The following is a 22,003-nucleotide window of genomic DNA, read 5'->3' as shown; positions in this document are numbered from 1 at the left end:
TTTATTTGCTAAGCAGTAAATTCAAATCAGCAGGGAGACAGACAATGTCTTAGTTGGCACATGGATCAATCTGTACTGTGGAAATGTAATGACAACAGCAATAAATGTCAATTTCCCTTTTTTTAAAAAATGTTTTTTAATGCAACTTATGGAAGGGATTGGTCCTATTAGCACTGATGAATGTTCTTAAAGGGAATGTATTGTAGATCTACAGTCATTGCTCTTTGGAACTGGTTTTCATGAAATGTTAAAATATTTAATTACACACTGAAGAAGTTGAACCAGAATGTATTTCTGGATTTTACTGTAACTTTTCACAAGTAGCATAGTTTCTTTGGCCCAATAATAATTGTATTACAAGAACAATTTTAGATACTCCTTACTGAAACAGGACTAGAGAATATTTTTAGAGTTATAGCAGTGTTTTTCAGCATTTTATATTTTCAGTGTCTTAAGAACCAATGAATCAGAACATGATGATGGCCAAAAAGCCTTTGAAAATCCATGAAGTCTAGCAATTATTAGTTCTAAGGGGTGTGTGTGTATACACATACAAATGTATGTATGTCTTTTTGTTCATGGTAATTGCACAGATGCAAACATATTGACATATATACAAAGTCAGCTCTGTAGTTGGTGTTTGTTTAAAATCTAATGTTGGTGAAGATTGTTCCCTGACATGAAAAATTAAGAAAACTGCTGATTTGTACTCTCTCAAATGACTTTATTGCACTATAGAGCAGCTCAGTCTCAGGAATTTACTTGTTACTCTGTGTAAATAAAGCTTTCTGATTCTGTAACTGCTACTCAGCACTGTTTTTTCCTGTGTTATCTGTTATTGTTAAATGTATTCAGTTGCTGAAAAAATGGGAATGCTTTTACTGGGCCCTTTCAGTTAGTAGGAGCTTATCTGTTTTCTAGGTATATCCATTCTTTAGACACATCCTTAAAACAGGTCATGTTACCTCAAAGCACAAGGAGATTCCAGCCAATCCTCCATAGAATTATGCTGTGAGATTTAGTATGATGTTTGAATTATCATCAAGTATTTGCTAAATATCATAACAATTTTAGCATCATTTAGCACCAGAGTCTTCAGTATTTATTTTGAACACAGTTGAACACAGTTGTCTTCATAATTACCTTATGAAAATCCTCCCAGTTTATCTGAAAATTGGAAGGCAAATGCCCACCTGAACTGGGAAGACAGCATGGCACCAAGCTCACCACGCTACCCATCAATATGAGGGAGGGGCAAATTAATGTATTGTTTTAGTGGTCACAGCAGCACAATCTTTGAAAACCCCAGATTTAGCTGAATAAAATGGTACATTTTTAGGCATGAATTTATCTAAAAGTAATTTCCTTACTCTTCAGTGACCATCTAAACTGCTGATTTAATTTCTCTGCATTAAATGGCCACAGATGTCATGCTCTATAGCATAAGCAGCTGAGGAAACATTTTCTTTTGTTTGCATGCCTGTCTCCCTTTTCCCTTTTACAGAAACAGAAAATCACTTCCTTTCCTGTGTCCTGGAAGAAAACTTGAATGATTTCAGCCATATAGGAACAAAAGTAAAATTTGAGCCAAGGACCAGTGAGAATTAATGATACAGGGCTTATATTTCTGGGCTCAGAAATATAAGCCTTAGGAGCTCATAAGGCTCATTTCAAATGCAACACAAGCAGTGTAACCTCTGAATTGACCGTGAGCTTTCATTTAATATAACTTATCCATCAAGCCTTTCAGAAGGGCTCAGATTCTTTATAAAAACCCAACCTGCTTATTCTATTTGTCTATCCACTTACCAGGATGGTCTGTCAAGATGGTAGAAGGAGAAGGATCTCCTGTGCTCAATTCCTCAGGAGCCTGTCAGGATGGGCTCTGCTAAAAAGTTGTGGTGGGACCAGGGATTTCCATCCTTCCATCCAATCCATTATTTCACTTGGTGTATTGCAGCATCCAGGCCTTGTAGTTGCCGCTGGCAAATACTACTGCCTACACTCCATATCTCCAGCAAAAGTGTTTCACAAGCCAGGTGTGTGTGTGAGCAAAGCCAACACAAAATGGTGATGTGCTTTGATCCTAACTTTATGGGGACTTTGATTCCCCAACCCAAGGCTTCCAGCTGAGTTTGAGGCAGGGAAACTATTGCCACCCACCAACACACACATGCCTTTAAAAATTCATTGTAAAAATAAATATTTTCCCCCACAGAGCCAATGTCATTCCATGGAAAAGGCGTGTCTTTGGAAAAAAAATCAGAATAAAAATATCTTTGGCAAAATAAAAGATGTAAAACTTATTTAAGAAGCCTTGAATCATCAAAATGTGAACAAACAGTTTAAGGAACATACGAAAATGTGCAGATGTTAGAGTGACCTTTCACATTGAGTAAATAGTGCTGCCAAGAAAGGATTTGATAATGACTAAAATAATCAGATTGTCTTCTTTTCATTAGCATCTGTTAATGTTGTGCACTGAAAAGGAATATTAAGTAGTTCCAGATTGTTTTGGCATCCACTTTCAGTGTACCCATGTGCTTCATACAACGTAATGTTCCAAATCAAGAAATGTCCTTACAATAGGCACACAAACGTATATGAATAGACCTAGCAGCCATCAGATCTGTTAATGCTATGATTCAGCTTAGTCACACATAACGTTTTATACTAATTCCTATGCAGGAGTGTTTTATATAATTTATATTAACACATACATAGCTAACGTCTTCCAGTTTGGTCAACATATAGTCATATCTATCAATGAAACGTATCACCGACCGTGTGCATGTCCGCTTTTTCCCAACTTCATTATACTGGAGATTTTTCATTTCTAGATAACCCTTCTAAATACTTGTATGGTGTGGTACCAAATAAAAATGTTTCTATGGTAACAGGACCAAAGAAGCATATATTTATGCTCCCCCTCATTGGGGGAGAGGGGCAGTAATATAAATCTAATAAATACATAAAATAAATTTATGTAAGATGGGCCTGGAGGCATCAGGTTGGTACCGGTAGCCCAAGCTGAACAGTTTTGCAAAGACATTCATTTAGAGCAGTCTTTCTCCACTTTTTAACCCTGGAAGAACCCTTGAAATATTTTTCAGGCCTCAGGGAGCCCTGCATATTCAGGCTCAAATATAGGCCAGAAGTTACAAAATTATATTCGTTTCATGGGTAGGCCTGTATGTATGCATTGACAGTGTTCTTAAACTGAAAATAAAAAATGAAACCTCTTTAATGTGAAGTTGCCCTAATTTGAAATAATTTTTTAAATATATCGTAATCTCCCAAGGACCCCTAGTGACCTGTTGCAAAACCCTAGGGTTCCACGGACCCTGGTTGAGAAACCCTGGTTTAGAGTAAGCAGGAACAAGGCACAAAGAGCTAGAGACAAGGGTAGAGAAGTAGATCAAGCATTGCAGCAAGGTAACTTCTATATGGAAAGTATGCTTAAAAACACCATATGGCTAAATGCTTGATCACAACTATGAAGTAATACATACAAGATTCAGAAGGCAATGCATTTCCATGAGACAGATTTAGATATGTATAGACTATGTTTGTATGACACACTTATCCTTGTTTAATGGGACCATGGTTTATTGAATTATGGGTTTATTGAGCATACTGAACCTTAAACTAACCATACAGGTAGGGCTTGCAAAAATGCTAGGTTAAAAAGTGGCTGACTAGTTTGTTGCCCAGTGTGGCATAGGAATCCAGCAGATAGGAATTGTGGTCAGTAAACACAAGGTGAAAATCATGGCCATCGAAGAGATGAACACATTTTATTTGTTAAAACAATATTGTACAAAAATATAGTTCCTCCCCCATTCCTGGCTATTGGAAGCCAATCCCATTATTTTTAGATTTGTAAAGGTAGTTTTGATAAACTGGAAATCACTAACTCTAATTCCAAGTAATAATTAACATTCATTAATTTCTTCATTCCTCATTCCTGCCTTCATGGAATATTATAAATGGAAATGTCAATCCATATCCAACAAAGAAAGACTGCCAGTGCAAAAAACATTTCAGAACGAAGTCTGGGATTCTGAATGCCATTTGGATGAGAAGGCAATTGTATATTTGGTATGATTTGCATCCCAGGTTGTGATTAAATCTGACAGAACAACTCATGTAATTAGAGGGTGTAAGAGTTTTGTTTTTTAAAATTGTGAAGGACCTGATCTGGAGGAGAGGTGGCTTTAAGCAGTTGGATCTGCCTTTGGTGCCAGATCCTGATCTAGAGAGGCAAGGGATTCTCTTTCTCACATGTCAGGGAAAACATCGTAGAGAACCCTGTATGTCTGAAACGGAAAAAAATGATACTGCTCTTAGGCTGCAACTACACAGGTGTTATGAGGACTGGATCAGCAAGTACCATTTAGTTCAATCATGTGACAGATGCAACTGGAAGAATACTTGTTTGCTAAAATCGTTGTGTTATGTTTTTGCTAAAAAGATACAGTATGGTACTTCTCACACAGAAATTGGTTTGAGCTTCTAAAGCTAATCCACTGTATATAGTCAACTAAAGTGTGACAGTCCATGAGTTCAATTCCTGGTAGAAGGTTTGAACCCCACAGAATACTATCTGACTACCCACATTTGAAGAGTTCCAGTAAGGATGACACCAGTCACATCAGTGCAACTTTCTGAACACAGGGTTTTTCTTTTCTTTTCTAGAGATATATTGTGATTGCAATTCCAGGATTAAGCTAGTTGGGAATGATGGGTGTTCCAATCCTACTCTACATCTGAATGCTCTCCCTGAAAAACAAATTTACAACTTTAGTGATACATTATGCACACTTCTGTGCTATGTGATATTATGTGTTATGTCTGTACGAATGTGTGAGGATTGCTACTTCAAGTCATTCTTATTTTCAGTCTTAAATTACTTAATGCTAAGAAGTGTCCTGAGAGAGAGAGAGAGAGAGAGGAGACAACTAAAATTATTTCAAATCAGTGCAACGATCCTGAAATTATTTTACTCTTCCTTCTGTATTTCAAGCTGATTTTGTGCAACAGCAATGGCTTGAAATGCAAGAAACTCAACACCAGCTCTTTCAGCTTGGCAGCTGACCAACAGAACAGTGTTCTCTATATGCAAGCCTATTCTAAGAAGAGAAAATCATGAGTAAAACAATGTGATTAGACAAAAACAGCCCAGCCGTGGGAGCTGATATTACCTCCAAGGTATCAAAGTGAACAGAGATGTGCACGTTTCCTAGGATGAAAGTATACAGAACTCCTGACATCCATAGAATGGCATGCACACAAAATATCAAGGAAAACTTTCCCCCAACTGCTGAGCTCTGATTTAATTTGGGTTCCATCAGAAGGTCACAGCAACTGCAGGTCAAGTATTTTTTGAAAATAAAGGACAGCCTGAATTACTTCTGAAACAACCAATTCACTTGTCTGAGAAATAAGTACTTTTTAAGTTTCAAAAGAGAGATGAAATATAAAGATAGCACCTACAGTGGATCTTTGAATCCAACTTTGAAGCTAAAGTAACAGATGCACATACCAGTGATTCAAATGCTGGCTTAGAAACTTTTGCTGCTCCTCCTTGGATACTTCAGAGAGGCTGGGTACACTTTAAAACGGTCTAAATGCTCCATATTATGTTTATATAATTCATCCATCATCTTGTTAAAACAGATTAAAAGAAACCCAAATTGCTTTAGGGGCTGGGAGAGGGGAAAGTTTTATTTTGATGCTACAGGATGCCACCATCAGAATGGTGGAAAGCCAGCTACTACTGCAGACTTGGAAGGACCATTCGACCCCAGAGCTCAATCCTGAAGGAAGATGAAACATTTGAGCCAGGTGTGGTGTGGATGCTGGCAAACATTCCTACTGTTGTATAAACATTTGTCTTTATTCCTAGCATGATCCTTTCTTTCTTCCCACTGAATGGGCGGAGATAATAAAAATGAAACCTTGTCCAAAGACATAAGTCTTACTAGTGTCTTCTGAGGCAATTCTGCACAAAACTCCTTAGGACCATGATCTAGAGTGATTGCTTTCTGTAGGCATTTTTAATAAAGGAATAAGACAGTAACAAAAATTGGCCAGGACAAGAAGCAGTTCCCATGTCTAGTAGTATTATTCAGTACCCCCAAACAAACAAACAAACAAGATTCAAACTATTCCTGGGGCAGAGTAATAAGCATGCATTGAGCTTTATTTCGTTGTTCTTGTTGTTGTTATGGTAAATATATCACTTTAGCTGGGTACAATGGCAAATTAAACTAGACTGTTGAAGGCATGTTTGTGGCGCTGCAAGTTGATTCACAATTAGTACATAAACATTGGATGGAGACTTGGACATCAATAGAAATGTGCAGTTATGCCAAAGATCTTACATTAACAGAGCCAGCTCTTTGCCTTAAGTGGCCGCCCGGAACACTTTTACTTATGCAAATGCTTGAGAATCACATCAACAGCTTCTGCCAAGTTGTTCACATAACGGTCAGCTTTCACTTCTGGGTGCTGCTCATCACAAGGTCTGCAGAGGGGGCAAAAGCATAGAATAGATAGAGGATGAATTGGGGTATGGAAATGGCATGTTCACCGTTCAGGTGTTATTACATCGTAACGGCTCGCTTGCCATGGTGCTGATACGTGCACTGGCTGGGAGGGTGCTGCTGGGAACCTTGTACAGGAAACGGGCTGGACTATGCCAGAGAGGAATGTGTTTCGGCTATCCCTTAAATGTCAAGGTCTTTTAGCCCGTTGATCAGCGGAGCTCGTTAGGAGCACCTGGGAATGTGGGGAGGGCTGCTGGTGAGGGAGGGGGTGGAGTGATGTTTGCAAAGATGCTATTTCGTTTGAGTTTGGGCGCGCTTTCCTCATTCTCAGCTTTTTACCTGTTTGCACTCTTTTCTAAATAAACCCAGAACCTGAATCAAGATTCTGAGTCTGGGAGTTTTATTTAGAGTGAGGCAATCGTCACAGGAAACAATAGTGAGTACACAATTTCATTCTCTGTGAAGTCTAATCCCTAAGGCTGCTTCACACAGTGCTTTTCTGTCTCTTTTAGCCATGAGTCGATGTTTAAACAGGGATGTAATGAACATGGCCAACAGCAAATTTTGTACTTCATCCCCACCCCACTCCCAGCACTGTGATGTGTTTGTCCAAGCACTTGATTATTGTAGGGGTTGCTTGTATGGACATGGTTTTGAGCAGGATTAGGCAACTTGTAGTCCTGAATTCCTTTTTTGCAATCCCTGGAACCACTTCCAAACACACCACCACATGCTGGCAGTGCGATTGCCAAAAATCTGTATTGCGGTTTTCCCTACCATTCTGAGACAGGAAAACACAAACATTGTTCAAGGAATCCCTAAAATAGGCTTATCCACACTTTATAAAAGCAAACTCCCACCCATCTTAATACTTAGGAGATTAAGGACGGACCCCACCCCTGCCCACACTGCATCATCAAACTGGTCCCTGTAGTCTTCCTTCCCCCTATTCAAAAAAATTAAGTATGGTCCATGTCTACAAATGGGTTGTTCTGTCCTGTATAAAGCAGACACTAATTCTATTCACTAGGTTATTTATGTAATTTTATGTAAGCTTAATTCACATACCTAAACAAAGCAATATTTATTAAGGATTTGAACATGTTGTTGACCACTGGTAATGAAATTACCGTTTTTAATAAATGGATCATGATTAGCATGTAGAGGAGCTGCCAAATGCTCCTTTAGGAATTACACTAAATTACTTTTTTTAAGTTCTGCAAAAAAAACTGATCAACTTCACATCCATTTATTTGTAACATCTTGGACCCAGAGCTAAAGTTTTCTATTTTGGTCCTTTGTTTTTTTATTTATTAACATTTCTCTTTCTATCTTTTCTCCTTTTGCCCAAGGTGTACCAAAAGTCGGTGCCCATATACAATTTATTATATACATTACATTAAATGTTCAAATGTTGCCATTTTCTTCTAAACACTTCCTTACTCCTTTAAATTATGACCTTTGATCATTCCCAAGTACAATAACATTTCCTCTGAAGTTCGCAAATTCTAATGTGAAGGTCTCCTTTATTGGATTATGGAGTCTGACTTTTGGTACACTGTGTATATTTTGGCTGGTTTGACTGCAGCAAAGGTCTTTAATGAGGGTCTGATGTTTTTGGGCTGGGGGAATGATTCAAGGTGACCATCGGAATTAGACGAACATCTTAAGAAACCAACTTAGTTCTATAGGACTTCAAAGATAGAAATCACAATCAGTGCAGCTTCAGTCACTTGCTCTATTTTCATTCCACCAGTTTAAAACACAAGGTTCTATTTACTTCCTCAGCTGGTGAAGACAGCTACCAGTGACTGCAACTTGCAGGATCCAGCAGATGCTTGTCAGAATAAATCATATATTTGGTTCAGGGATGAGGGTCCCAGAGAGTTTGTCCCTTTTGATAATACTCTGAAGTTGTCTTTCTCAAATGGATGAAAGTCCTTTTTAATACTGTTTGGAGTCAATCTTCATTTGTAGTCCACTGATCAAATTTCCGTAATTTGCCACCCTGTCAGTATATGGGATTACACTTCCTTCTTCTATTTATTCAGAGAATTTCCATACTACTTTTGTGAAAGCCACCACAATATACAAGAATTAAAAAACAACAAGAAATCAATAACATAATGAAAATTTCAAGCAGTGATATCCATTAACAAATAAAAAAACTAGAATTAAAACAATTAAGTTGTAATTAAGATAAAATTATATTTTTGATACCCCTTGTAAGGACAAAGATTGCAGAGACTAATGGTCGCTACACAAATAGAGCCCTGCAAGTGGAAGAGTCTTCAAAAAAGGCCTATTTATGTTGCTTCCAAACTCTGGAAGTCTCTCCCTTTTAGCTTTAATAACTGAGAAGTTATCTTGAGAAATGATTAAGTTATCCTTAATAAGTGAGAAGCGTTATCCTGCTAATAACTGACTTAAAAGCCATTTAGAGTTTTAAAGCTTAAAACCAGCCTCTCAAATTAAGCCTGTCAAAAAGCTTATAACTGGTGCTAGTTTTTTAATATAGGATTGATGCAGTTATACCATGTCCAGGTTGGCAACTCCACTGCTGTTCTTTGTGTAAACTGAAGCTTCTGAATGTTCTTCAAGAATAATATATGAGTACACTGCAATTATTAAGATGTGCTGTAACCAGGCAACACCTAAGAATGGCATCAATCAAATAAACTCCTTTCGACCATTGCCACCTAAAGACTCAGTGTAGAACCAAGGAATACTCTGAAGCTATAGCTGCCGGTTAGATATACTAACGAACTTACAGCCCCAAACACCTGGGGAACACCAAGATGGAGAAGGCTGCCATAGATAGATAGTTTAAGAAATATCACCTGCTAGAAAATTGTTCCTGCTAGTATCTACTTTCGACGATGAGCAACATAGAAAGGAATACATGAAGCATTGTACAAGGCAGGCCTGTACAAAGACAACCTGCAAAGCTGAAAAGGCCACTGAAATCTTACCACTCCTATAATCTTTGCTCGTCTACTGTAATCTAAGACTGGGGAGAGATTTTTCATGACACTGAAAATGTGAAGTATATTGTGAAGTATAAAAAGGTAAAGGTAAAGGTTTCCCTTGACGTAAAGTCCAGTCGTGTCCGACTCTAGGGGGCGGTGCTCATCTCCGTTTCTAAGCCTTAGAGCCGGCGTTGTCCGTAGACACTTCCGGGTCATGTGGCCAGCATGACGACTCGGAACGCCGTTACCTTCCCGCCAAAGCGGTACCTATTGATCTACTCACATTTGCATGCTTTCGAACTGCTAGGTGAGCAGGAGCTGGGACGAGCAACGGGAGCTCACCCCGCCGCGCGGTTTCGAACTGCCAACCTTCCGATCGACAGCTCAGCGGTTTAACCCGCAGCGCCACCGCGTCCCATATTGTGAAGTATAACAAATTTAAAAAAGAAATAAAATCAGTGTTGTATTGTCTGGGTAGAGTGCAAAAGCCATATTTAACTGTTGCTTGCTATGGGAAAATATATATATTTTCATTGTGGCCACAACACCACAATGAATATAATATCCATATATATAAAATCACCTCCTTTAGCGATTTTTGTATATGTTTGCTGATAGGTAACATTCAGTATTTTGTGACATTAGGAAAAAAAATTACACCCACAAAATAAATTTGTTTTGAATTTCCATTATTCTTTATAGAAGAACAATCCGCATGGAGCAAAATTTTGTGTCTCACATTTATCCAAAACTCCAAAATAAAGGATGCTTTATTTCAAGCTTGAAACCCTTAAAACAACCATTTTAAACTTAAAATATTTTTAATTCTGATCATCCCTATTTTTCAGGGAACCAAAAATAATTTAATGATATATTAAAACAGTATGCTTAACTAATTATGTACAGTACAGAGTCACAGACAAATATCCATATCAGAAACATATGACAGATAAAATCACAGAGGCTGCCTCTTGCATATAAAATATAATATCCATTCCAATATTCTGCATTTTCAGGACTACCACTATCTGCACAAAACACTAAGGATCAAATTTTTGATCCATGCAGTACATATGTAGAAATTCCCCTGCACGAAACAGAAATATATAGATGTAAAATCTGGACACTTCCTCTTTCCAGCCACTTATTGTCACCAAGGCCATTTGACTAAGAGAGTGTAACAGCTTTTTCATGGGCATATCTATCTCTCGAAGCAAATATTTGTAGCTCAGGGCTGAACTGTGGAGTCCTTGGTGCTCTCTGAGCCTTGTTGTTTTCTTGCAGACGTTTCATTGCCAGGCTAGGCAACATCTTCAGCGCAAAGAGGGAGTGGGCCTTGCTCTCAGTTTATATACGTGGCTTGCCCTGCTTGTGTTGGTGGGGAGGTTGTTCTCTCCTTGGGAGTTCTTTGATTGGGCTGTTGCTTGCTGCTTGGTTGATTGCCTGAGTTAATAGTTCCTTGATTAGGGTGTATTGTGCTGTTCGATGGTTCATCTGGTGTTAATCCTAGTGTTGATTTTTGCATATCTGGGTGTTGATTGCTGGCAAGGGAGTGTACTGGTCTTTTGGCTTTTCTATTGTCTCTTTTGAATGGTATGTAAATGTTGTTTACCTCTATGTGTCTGTTGATGGCTGCTTTGTCTGAGTGCCAGGCTTCCAGGAATTCTCTAGTGTTTTTGGATTTGGCTTGGTTTAGGATGCTCACAGTTTCCCAGTTGAAACTATGGTTAAGTCTGTCCATGTGTTGTGAGATTAAGGAGTTCTCATCGTGTCTTCTGACTGCCAGTTAGTGTTCGTGGATGCGCTCTGCTAGTCTTCTGCCTGTCTGTGCTACATAGTGGCTGTTACAGTCTTTGCATTGTATGTTGTAAATAACTCCTGTTTTTTCTTCTTGGGCTACTGGGTCTTTTGGCTTGCTTAATATGTTTTGAAGAGTTTTAGTTGGTTTATGTGCTATGGTGATGCCATGTGATTGTAACAGTCCGTTGGTGGTTTCTGAGATGTTTCTGATGTATGGCAACATCAGAAGTATATAAACTGAGAGCAAGGCCCACTCCTTCTTTGCACTGAAGATGTTGCCTAGTCTGGCAATGAAACGTCTGCAAGAAAACAAGGCTCAGATAGCACCAAGGACTCCACAGATCTATCTCTATGATCTGCTGATTCTGAAACTGAAAAACACTTGGCTCTGATTTGGGACTTGCCTCTTCCCTTCTAGTCCTGTTTCATTCTATGTTTTTAAATTTGTAATTCTGCAAGCAGGGATTATTTCATTTATGATATTTGTAAGTTATATTTGTAAGTTACATTTGAAAATATTTTATATTTTCAAGAAAAGATTGGATAACCATTTGTCTGAAATGATATGAGGATTCCTGCCTGGGCAGGGGGTTGGACTAGAAGACCTTCAAGGTCCCTTCCAACCCTATGGTTCTATGATTCTATGATTTTCAGATGAGGAATGCTGTAAAATGCCTTAAATACAGAAAATTAAAGCTTTGGGAATATGCATTACATACCCATCATTTTCTGAGTTTGTGCATTGTAATTATAAACAGTGCTATCTTTCTGTCTTAAAGCAGTAACTTCAGAGTTAGGGCATTGTAGCAGATAATCATATTCTAATATCTTTTAACCTTGAGCTGAGAAATTTTTGTTATTGTTGATACACCAGCCCATCTGGTAATCTGTTGTTTATTTTGCAGTTTCCTTTGTAGAGCTCAGAGATAAAGTCCAATGTTCAAAGGAATGTATTTTCTTTCCTTTTCACACATGAGTATTTAGTGAGATGCCAGAATCTCATGAGCAAGTTTCTTATGTTAATGTAATTTCATTTTTTTAAATAAATAAGAGTTATCGCTGACACATGGAAACATTTTATTTCACAGCAAGAGGTAAATTTCAAATCTTGACTCTGATTTTGGAAATCTTTCATACTTTCCCAATAAAATTTTCAAATTGTATTTTTTACAAAAGCAATTTATTTTCAGCATATGATTGGTGCATACTTTTTTTGGTAGGGCCACTTAGCTAAACAGCAATTTTAACATGAGCATTGAAGAAATAATATCTCAAGATTAATAAGCTGTTAAATGCCTTGGCTCTTAAATCAAAGTGTATTATATGAATATGGGCTTTAGAGAGAGTGTAAAGAGGACATAGGATTTTTCTGGCAATGAATGTTTTCTACCCAATTGAATGAAATATTAGTTAGCACACTGTGGGAATGGTTAGGTTGGAAATGCATGAAGCATTTTACCATTACAGAACTAGAAGTTACATGCTGGTATGCATTTGGCTAATGAGGATAAGGACCATTCCTTCCATTCACTGTTAGCTGATTTTGGAATATTGTGACTTTTATGTGGTCCAGCCATATCTGCAGCAAGCCAAGATTTTGTCAAAATGATAAAAAGTGTGCCATGATGTCACAGTGCAAATTATGCCCATTACATACTTGCATGAAATATCACAATGCATGTTTCCTCTTTTGTCAATCTGCAGATGCCCATAATGTGGTTAGCAGAAGACCATTGTTGTTTTTAACATCCCCAGGTTAATTACATTTATCAACTCAGTATTAATTTAAATAGCAGAAATGTGTCTTGTTTTTGAGACACATTTGCAAGATTTGTGTACTTAAAATGCTGGATCACGAGCAATTTAGTTCATTTTCTGAAATATTTTTCTACACTCCCTATTTATTTATTTATGGCTAATAAAGACCAACCTTTCCTTTCCCAAACTGATGCTTCCCAGATGTGTTGGCTCCAACTCCTGAATACCCTGGCCAGCATGGTCAATGGCTATACTGGCTTGATTTTTATGGAAACTAAAATCTAACACATGTGGATTGGAGGAAGCCGCCCTAAATCCTAAATTTAGAGGTTTAAATCTAGATAGAGCATACTTATATTACACCTGTTGAGATCAGCCAGGTCCTCTGTCCTGAAAGGCTTTAAAGGTAACAACTAGCACCTTGAAGCTAACTGGCAGGGTACTGAAAAAAGTTACTAGTGAAAATATTGAGACTTGAGGCATCTGTAGAGTTTCTCTGCATTCAGGATATGATAGGGAAGAAAGGAAGACAACAGATAAAGACCATCCCAGAAATCTACTGCAAATTAGTCTTCCTCAACTCTCACTTGGCATTAGCAGAAACTGCTTTTTGGGGAAAATTTCAAAAGTATTTAACTGTTTTGAAAATAATATATAATTTTATTTATTATTGATTATGTTGCTTAAATAGGATCTGTCTCCTAAAAGACAATATATGAATACTCGTAAATAATACTCTTAAATAAGAGTCAATAAAAGTATAAGTGCATGCCATATATCTCTCTGAAGTATGTTCCATCATATATTCCATGTTGGAGCCAAGATTTAAACATACACATGACCCTCCCCCAATAGTCCTAATGTAAAATAAATCAAAAAATAATTTAAGCTGTGCTGATTTTCCCCAATTCTTCTGTGTATTGGACAAAAAAATCCCTTAATGAATGAATATATACACACACAGACACACTCACTATATTACTGGAGGATGAAAAGGAATATATTGCAACAATACAGTGGCTGAGTTCACATACTGTGCTGAGCTCCCTACAGCTTTGGTCTAAGAGTTTTGTGAACTATGGCTTACTATGATGTGGGAACCCAGACAATGGCTTTGTTCACATCTCATGCTAAGCCATATCTTATGGCAATCATGCCTACTCATACTAATTGATTCCATTTCTGAACAAGTCTGAATAACGTGATCGATCAGTCCTTGATTAGCTGAATCTAGCCTCATACACAAATACAAGACTCAGGAGTTGCCTGCACAGAAGACACCATCGTACAAAGCCATGGCTTCTCTTTAATGTTAATAGTTTTGTTCTCTGACTTTCAGAGACATCAGCCACATCCACCCACCATTTTCCATGGCTAGGGTTGCCTTACTTCTTCAGGGCCAAGAACCAAGTTCTTTTAAATCTAAAGATTTTGTTTTAATCTAAATGTCAGCTTAATTTAAATGAAACCAAAGTAACATTTATTTCTTTTATTTGATAAAAACTATGTGTTCTCGTTTAATTTTTAAAGACAGCAGAGATACAATTTACAGTATTTAACAAGGCAATTAAATGCAGCTAATGAAATTACTCCCTATGGATCTAATAAAGTCTCTCCTCTGATTAAAAAACACAATTTGTTGATAACTTTAGATACGTTCTGAGCTCCACACCTAAGATGTGGAGAAAGTGCAATACACAATTTAGGGTCACAGGTTGTGCATTTCTGGCTTAGTATAATGATTGAATGGGAGCTAATGTGATGTAGTGGTTAAAGGACGAAACTGGATGAGGGAAGAGCCAGGTTTCAATCTTCCTTTAGGCATGAAAGCCATCTGGGTGATTTTAGGCCAGCCACTCCCTCTCAGCCTTAGGCCGAGTCATAGCCTTGGATGAAGAGGCTTTCAACCTGTAATAGATTGATTCAGGCTAATACAGTGCTTCTCAACCTTAGCAACTTTAAGATACAGTATGTGGACTTCAGCTCCCAGAACTCCCCAGCCAGCATGGTTGGCTGAGGAATTCTGGGAGCTGAAGTCCACATATCGTAAAGTTGCCGAGGTTGAGAAACATTGGGCTAACAATAATATGAATAATGAATGAAGTGAGTGATCAAATATTAACGTGTTGATGAAGCATAACAGCTATTTACATTAAAGGATGATAAATATATAGATACTCCATTGCTGAAAGCTATATAAATAGGAATGTTGTTAATAGTCATCTGACAATTGTAAGGAGGCCCTGATCCTAGGTATCTTCATATATGTCTTAACCAGCATTTCTTCAGCCTTGATGCAATTAGTCAGATGGTTACTGCATTACCTTGCTGCCCATAACAGACATTACGGCTCACGTAGATGTTATTTATCATGGATAGACCAGGTAACTGACCATAAATCATATTTAATCATATTTACACTGCTTCTTCAGTGCAAATAATCAGGAAAGTAAAATAATTATTTCCATAAATAAATAAGTAAATTGAATAATGTCAGGAAACACCAGTCTAGCGATTGTGTTTCCTGCCACTATTTTTCCAGCAAGTCTGCATTCTTATAAAGTAAAAGAATTGGCCAAGGATGTTGACCTTTACATTAGAGACCCACAAGTTTGCATTTCGATATAGGGAGCTTCTGCTTTGTTTTTCCTTCAGTGTCCCTGATGCTTGAAGATCATAGGTTGGTACTGTAAAGTATTGTATGTACAAACTGAGGATGCTGGGAAGATTTGGCAGGAAGCGTTGTAGAGAGAATTACAGAGAACTGACTTGTACCCTTGTCCCATGTCCTTTGTTGTGGCTTACAACTGTCAGATGACTATTAACAACATGGCTAAATAATTAACTATCTAGCTCCATCATATTCCTGATGGAACAGGGAAGAAAGCTAACAAAGCTAAGATGAAGACCACTGGGCAAGAATTCCTGCTTAAGTTTTGTGTGTATAAAATGGAAGTGTAGCGTGATTTTTAAAAAGCTATTCTGTTGCTCTGGAGCAAAGCCAGTTTCCTGCAGCAACTACAACCCTCAGTTATTCCCAAGCAATCCCATGTGCTACAGAATGAATACGCACAACTTCACAGTGCAAAAGCCAACTTATCAAGTTCTTCTTTTCCTGTCACATGTTAGCATTGTTACTAAAATTACAATTCCATGCATCCATACTTAGGGGGTAAGTCCCATTAAAGTCTGTAGGATAAGAATGCATAATGAATAGAAATGAATAAAAATAGCCGAAAGCCCGTCTGTTTTGTGATAATATTCAGGTGTCTATTATTTTGATGCCTTTTCTCTGTCTGCACCAGAGCAAAATTCAGTGATTTTATTAAATAAAGTTATAGAGTAAAATAAAACCTGGCATTAGAATGCTGGAGTTTTATTAGTGAGAATAAATCCTTGCAGGCATACATTCATTTACATGTATTCCAAAAAACACTTCTAAAAACAGATATGTACAGTTAAGAAAGAGAAAAGAAAAAGCAAAGCAAAAAATACTGTGGAAAGACTGAGGTTAAAAAAGAAGGGGGAAAAAGGGTTGAAAGAATTCACACTGTGAAAGTGATCACTGGCTGTGTGACTGATTGAAAACCTGGAATATTTTACAACAGATTTTCTCAGCTGCTTCTAGTCCAATAGTGAATGCAGTCTGCTTTCTGGCAGGCAAGAATTACTGATGAAAATAAGATTCCAGTCCCACAATAAACCAGTTTCACATTAAGCAGTTCTTCCAACTCTAATCTACTTCTTATGTACATTAGACACCATAATTGTCTCAACATCTGTCAAACATTGCAATATCTGTTCTTGATGCATCTCTACTCTCTACATGCCCCTGGCTCTCAAGATGAAGTAAGACGGCAGCAAGTACACAATGAATTAGCTAGGCTACTGTCAAGCATGTAATCTAGAAACCTTTGTTTACTGATTGTAATTGTCTGCACTAGTTGCCAAATGCTTCCAGTCTCTTCTCAGGTATCAGGGATGAGGCTCAAAGCCCTTAATAGGAGCATGACAGTTGAGAACACACTACTCCTGCTGTGGGTATTCTCCTTATATCCCATCAACATTTTCTGGAAATGCAAGAGAGAAGGATTCTAGGCAGTGGCAGCCTAATTATGGAACATCCTCAATCCAAACAGATATAAAATATATAAACACGGGTATCCATAGCGGCCATGTGAAGGTGAGTATCAACAGAACATGATAATGTTCTTTGTTCTTCTCTTGCATATATATTGTCTCAGGCAGCTATGCTGAGACAAACTTCCACATCTCGTATTTGTGAAGAAGGAACAATAATAAACATACTGTCATGTTCACTGTTTCAATGTGCCTGGTACATCGTAACACTTCACATGTCATTTACTGATTGCGTGTTTGATTTACAGGGAAAGGAGGTTTCCATTGCCCGGACTGTTATCTCTGGGCTGAGGGAATGGAATGTGTTTGGGTTTTCTCAAATGTTCAAGGTTGCTTTCCCAGGATGGGTGAAGACGGTTACTGGCACCTGGGAGGGGGGTGATTGAAACGGCTGGGTGGGGGGAGGTGTTACGTTTTGAGGCGAGGGTTCTTAATTTGTATTTGGCGTGCTTTTGCTCATTCTCAGCTTTCTCTGTACTTGCATACTAACCCTTCAATAAACCAGATTTCATAAAGTTCACTTGTGAGTCTGGCTCTGTTAGGTTAGGCAGTCGTTACATAAAGCTGAGAATCTTAAACCTTTACCGCTAACATCTATCCAGAGCAATCTGTGAAGAACTAAAGTTAGCGATGACTGAGCCTACTCCTTACTCGGGGGACAGCGAGTATTCGGATGCTGGGGAGCCGGATTCCACGGCCAAGAGAAGTGGAAAAGCACCCACTCCGGAGTCGGAGGACTTATCGGGGGTTTCGAGTCCCAGTCCTGCGAATGAGAAGGCTGTGAAATCCAAAGTGGTTAAGAAAGCAGAAGAAGCGCCGACTGAACAGGTGATGTGAGATGAGGAGCAGGGAACCCTACCAGGGACGTCAAAGACGTCTTGGAAGCTGAGGTACCTGCTGTCCCCAAATGTAGCCAGGGCCGGTGAGAGAGGGTCGGAGGACTCTGGAACCCCTGTGAGAGCACAAGGGTGGGAAGCCAGGTTACAATCCCTAGAAGAAATGATGCTGAAAATATCATTGGCTTTGTGGGACCCAGTCAGAGAGAGAAGGGAGCACCATTCCCGACAGTCGTCCCCCTCTCCTCCCCCTTCCCCGGGTGTGAGGATGAGAGATTGGAGAAGGCATCGGGCGGGTTCACCATCTGGCAGTCCCAGACGGTCGTCCCCATCGCCCCCTTGGCATTCAGAGGACTGAGGAAGAAGAACGGAAAGAGGGGAGAAGAGACATCCTAAAGTCAGGATTTCAAATTCCCCCCCCCCCAGACGGAAGATCGATGGGGTCCAAGAGAAAGGCTGGGCAGAAGGAGAGGAAGAAGAGCCCGCTGGGTGCCAGATATAGGGAGTTTATGGTCAAGTTTGATGGGGACCCCACGAAGTTGTCATTTTTCCTGACAAATGCTAAGAGCTATATGGAGGAGTTTGGGACGCTGTTCCCTTCTGAGAGGGCTAAGATAAATGCTGTGGCCACCAAACTGGAAGGCAGGGCAGCTGATTGGTTCGTACAATTAACTGAAATGGAGGCCCTAGAATTGGACGAGTTCGAGTTCTTGTGGGCGCTCAAATTGCATTTTGCTGACCCGTTGGCAAAGGAGAAAGCCAAGGTGGCCCTGAGGGAGTTGATCCAGGGATCAAGGTCTGTTGCGGACTACGCCTTAGAGTTCCAAGCTTTAGCTGCAAAGGTGGACGATTGGTCGCAGACGACTCTGATAGAAATGTTCAAGGATGGTCTGCGACCCGAGTTGTTGAGGTGGTCATTGGGGAGAGCAGATCCCACCACCCTATATGACTGGATACAGCTGGCAGGGAACGTGGAGCAAGCCCATGCGAAGTTTGCTCAAAACAAGAGAGGTCCCAAGCAAATGGCCATGATGAGAGCTGCCAAGCCCATGGGCACCGCAGCCCGAGCAGGGCGAACGGCGTGGCAGGAGGAGAGGGAGAGCCACTACGTGAAGGGACAGTGCCTCCGATGTGGGAAGGTCACCAAGCGGCGGCATGCCCAAAAGGGAAACCTGAGGAGTGTCAGGGGAAATCGTCGGGAAAGTCACCCTCCTTCCCCAGAAAGATGAAGGCGGCTGTAGCTGAGGGCAAAGAAGAAGGAGTCCCATATTTCGGAGAGGAGGGGGAGCCCGAATTACTCCAGCCGGCGGGAAATGCCAGCCACCTGCTCTAAAGGGTGCCGCTGGGCAGGTGGTAGAGGGAGGGCGCAACTACCTCTCGGTGAGTGGAAACTTTCCTACATTGTCAGTGAAAGTTAGGTTGAGCTCCCGAACAAGAACTGTCGAAGCATGGGCGTTGATCGATTCGGGGTGTTCCCGCTGCTTGATGCACCCGAACGTGGTGGATGCGCTGGAGTTACCCACGTTCCCCCTAAAACATCCTATGATTTTTACCCAGCTGGATGGTTCTACTGCGGGGGGGAAGCCAGTCACCCATTTTACGGGTATGGTGGCATTGCAGATGGGCAGCCACCGGGAAGGGCTGCCGTTTGTCGTGGCGCCTGTGGGAGGTCCTTTGGTCATTCTGGGGATGCCTTGGTTGGTCCAACAAAATCCATACATAAACTGGGTGCACAGGACTTTGACATTTGGGGATGGGTTCTATCAAATCCCCATAGAGGACGACGCTCCACAGGCTGCGGTGGGGAGGGCGGCGGCGGCGACCCCACATTTCGCTGCCGCCCCCCTGGAGGGCCTGCCAGAGCAATACCAGAGTTTTGCAGATGTGTTTGGGGAGAAGGAGGCGGACCAACTCCCTCCTCACCGGAGAACTGACTGTGCAATAGAGTTGGTCCCTAATGCGCAACTGCCCAAACCGAAGATCTATGCCATGACGCAAAAGGAGCTGGCAGCGTTGCGTGAATTTGTGGACAAAAACCTAGCTAGGGGTTTTATTGAGCCAGCTAATTCGCCGGTTGGCGCCCCTGTCTTGTTCTGAGCAAAGAAGGATGGGACTTTGAGACTATGTACAGATTACCGCGGGCTGAATGCGGTATCGGTCCTAAACAAATATCCTCTGCCAATCATAAAAGACATGCTAGCACATCTGTCTAAAGGGAAAAACTTCTCTAAGCTGGATTTGAGGGAGGCCTATTTCCGTATCCATATACGGGAAGGGGATGAATGGAAAACTGCTTTCAATTGCCCTCTGGGTTCTTTCCAGTACAAGGTTTTGCCGTTTGGGTTGGCAGGGGCACCTGGGGTGTTTATGCAGTTAATTAATGAGGTTTTACATGAACATTTGTTCAAGGGGGTCTTGGTGTATCTGGACGATGTGTTGATTTACACTGAAACAATGGAAGAACATGAGTGTTTGGTGAAACAGGTGCTTGGCAAACTAAGAAAGGCGGAGCTGTATGCTAAACTCTCTAAATGTGAATTTCATAAGACACAACTTGACTATTTGGGGTACAGAATTTCTGATAAAGGGGTTGAGATGGACCCTGCCAAAATTCAAGCTATTTTGGAGTGGGAGTGCCCGCGCACGCGCAGGCAGCTCCAAAGTTTCCTTGGATTCTGTAACTGTTATGGCCCGTTCATCCAGGGGTTCGCTGAGATTGCATTGCCTCTTACTGATTTATTGAAAACCAAGGGGCTGGGCGACACACGGAGGGTGAAAAACCCGGGGGCTTTGCTCAATTGGACGCCTCAGTGCCAGTTAGCGTTTGACAAACTTAAGAGATTGTTCACTGCTGAACCTATTCTGCAACATCCTGATCCCAATAAGCCTTTTGTGGTTCAGGTAGATGCAACTGATTTTTCCATTGGGGCTCTCTTGATGCAAGCTGATGCTGCCGGTTGCTTCAAGCCTTGTGCCTACTTGTCCCGGAAATTTTCTGAGACAAAAAGGCGCTGGCATGTTTGGGAGAAAGAGGCTTTTGCAGTGAAATCGGCTTTAGACACTTGGCGCCACCTTTTAGAGGGGGCTAAATGTCCGTTTGAAGTGTGGACTGACCATAAGAATTTGGAAGCACTTAGCACGCCTCGCAAACTCAGCCCTAAGCAGGTTCGTTGGGCTCAGTTTTTTAGCCGTTTTGATTTTCAGTTAAAGTTCATCCCAGGAAAGAAAAACTTCCTGGCCGATGCGCTTTCCCGCTTGCCTCAAGATTCAGCCCAAGCACCTGACGTTGTGGGGACACTTTGGACAGAGCCCCAATTGGGGATGCAAGCTGTCACACGTAGCCGGACCCGTGGGCAGCTGCCCTCAGCGTCAGTTTCACCGGCTGCTAGAACACCGGCTGTTCCTTCGCAATTGCAACAAAAGTTTCTCTCTGAGCTGAAATCTGACACCTGGCTGCAAGCGAATAGAGACAATGTTACTTTTGACAAAGGCTTCGCTTGGAAGCAAAATCGCCTCTATGTGCCTGACAGTTTGCGAAAGGAAATTTTAAGGGGGTTTCATGATGATAAGCTGGCAGGTCATTTCGGCTTTGTAAAGACCCTACACCTTGTCCGCAGGCAATTTTGGTGGCCTTCCTTAAGACATGATGTCAAAGACTATGTTGCTTCTTGTCCAGTTTGTGCCATGTCAAAACGAAAGGGGGGTAAGCCTCAGGGCTTGCTGCAGTCTGTCGCCAGTCCCTGCCGCCCTTGGGAAGAGGTCTCCATGGATTTTATCGTTGATTTGCCTCCTAGTCAGAAAAAGACTGTGATTTGGGTGGTAAAGGACTATTTTTCTAAGCAAGCCCACTTCATTCCATGTGCCTCCATTCCATCTGCACAACAATTAGCCCGCCTTTTCCTAATCCACATATACAGAATCCACGGGAGCCCCTCCCGTTTGGTCACGG

General features: G+C 40.6%; 1 protein-coding gene across 6 annotated transcripts in view; it reads right to left on the bottom strand.

Moving 5' to 3' along the window:
- Nucleotides 1-6,215: 6,215 nt before the first annotated feature.
- The window catches only part of LHPP (phospholysine phosphohistidine inorganic pyrophosphate phosphatase), a 171,368-nt gene continuing 155,580 nt past the window's right edge, over nt 6,216-22,003 (bottom strand). For 5 of the 6 annotated variants that reach the window (XM_063307315.1, XM_063307320.1, XM_063307318.1 and 2 more), the window contains one exon: nt 6,216-6,529. In XM_063307315.1, the coding sequence (XP_063163385.1) occupies nt 6,501-6,529 (29 nt within the window). In that variant the 3' untranslated portion in view covers nt 6,216-6,500. The remainder of the gene's footprint in view (nt 6,530-22,003) is intronic. The other variant, XM_063307317.1, reaches the window with a different exon arrangement.

This window comes from Candoia aspera, chromosome 6 (assembly GCF_035149785.1).
Source record: "Candoia aspera isolate rCanAsp1 chromosome 6, rCanAsp1.hap2, whole genome shotgun sequence".
In the NCBI taxonomy this organism is placed as follows: domain Eukaryota; kingdom Metazoa; phylum Chordata; class Lepidosauria; order Squamata; family Boidae; genus Candoia; species Candoia aspera.
Note: the sequence above shows the minus strand (reverse complement) of the source record. Positions and strands in the feature narration are given on the sequence as shown.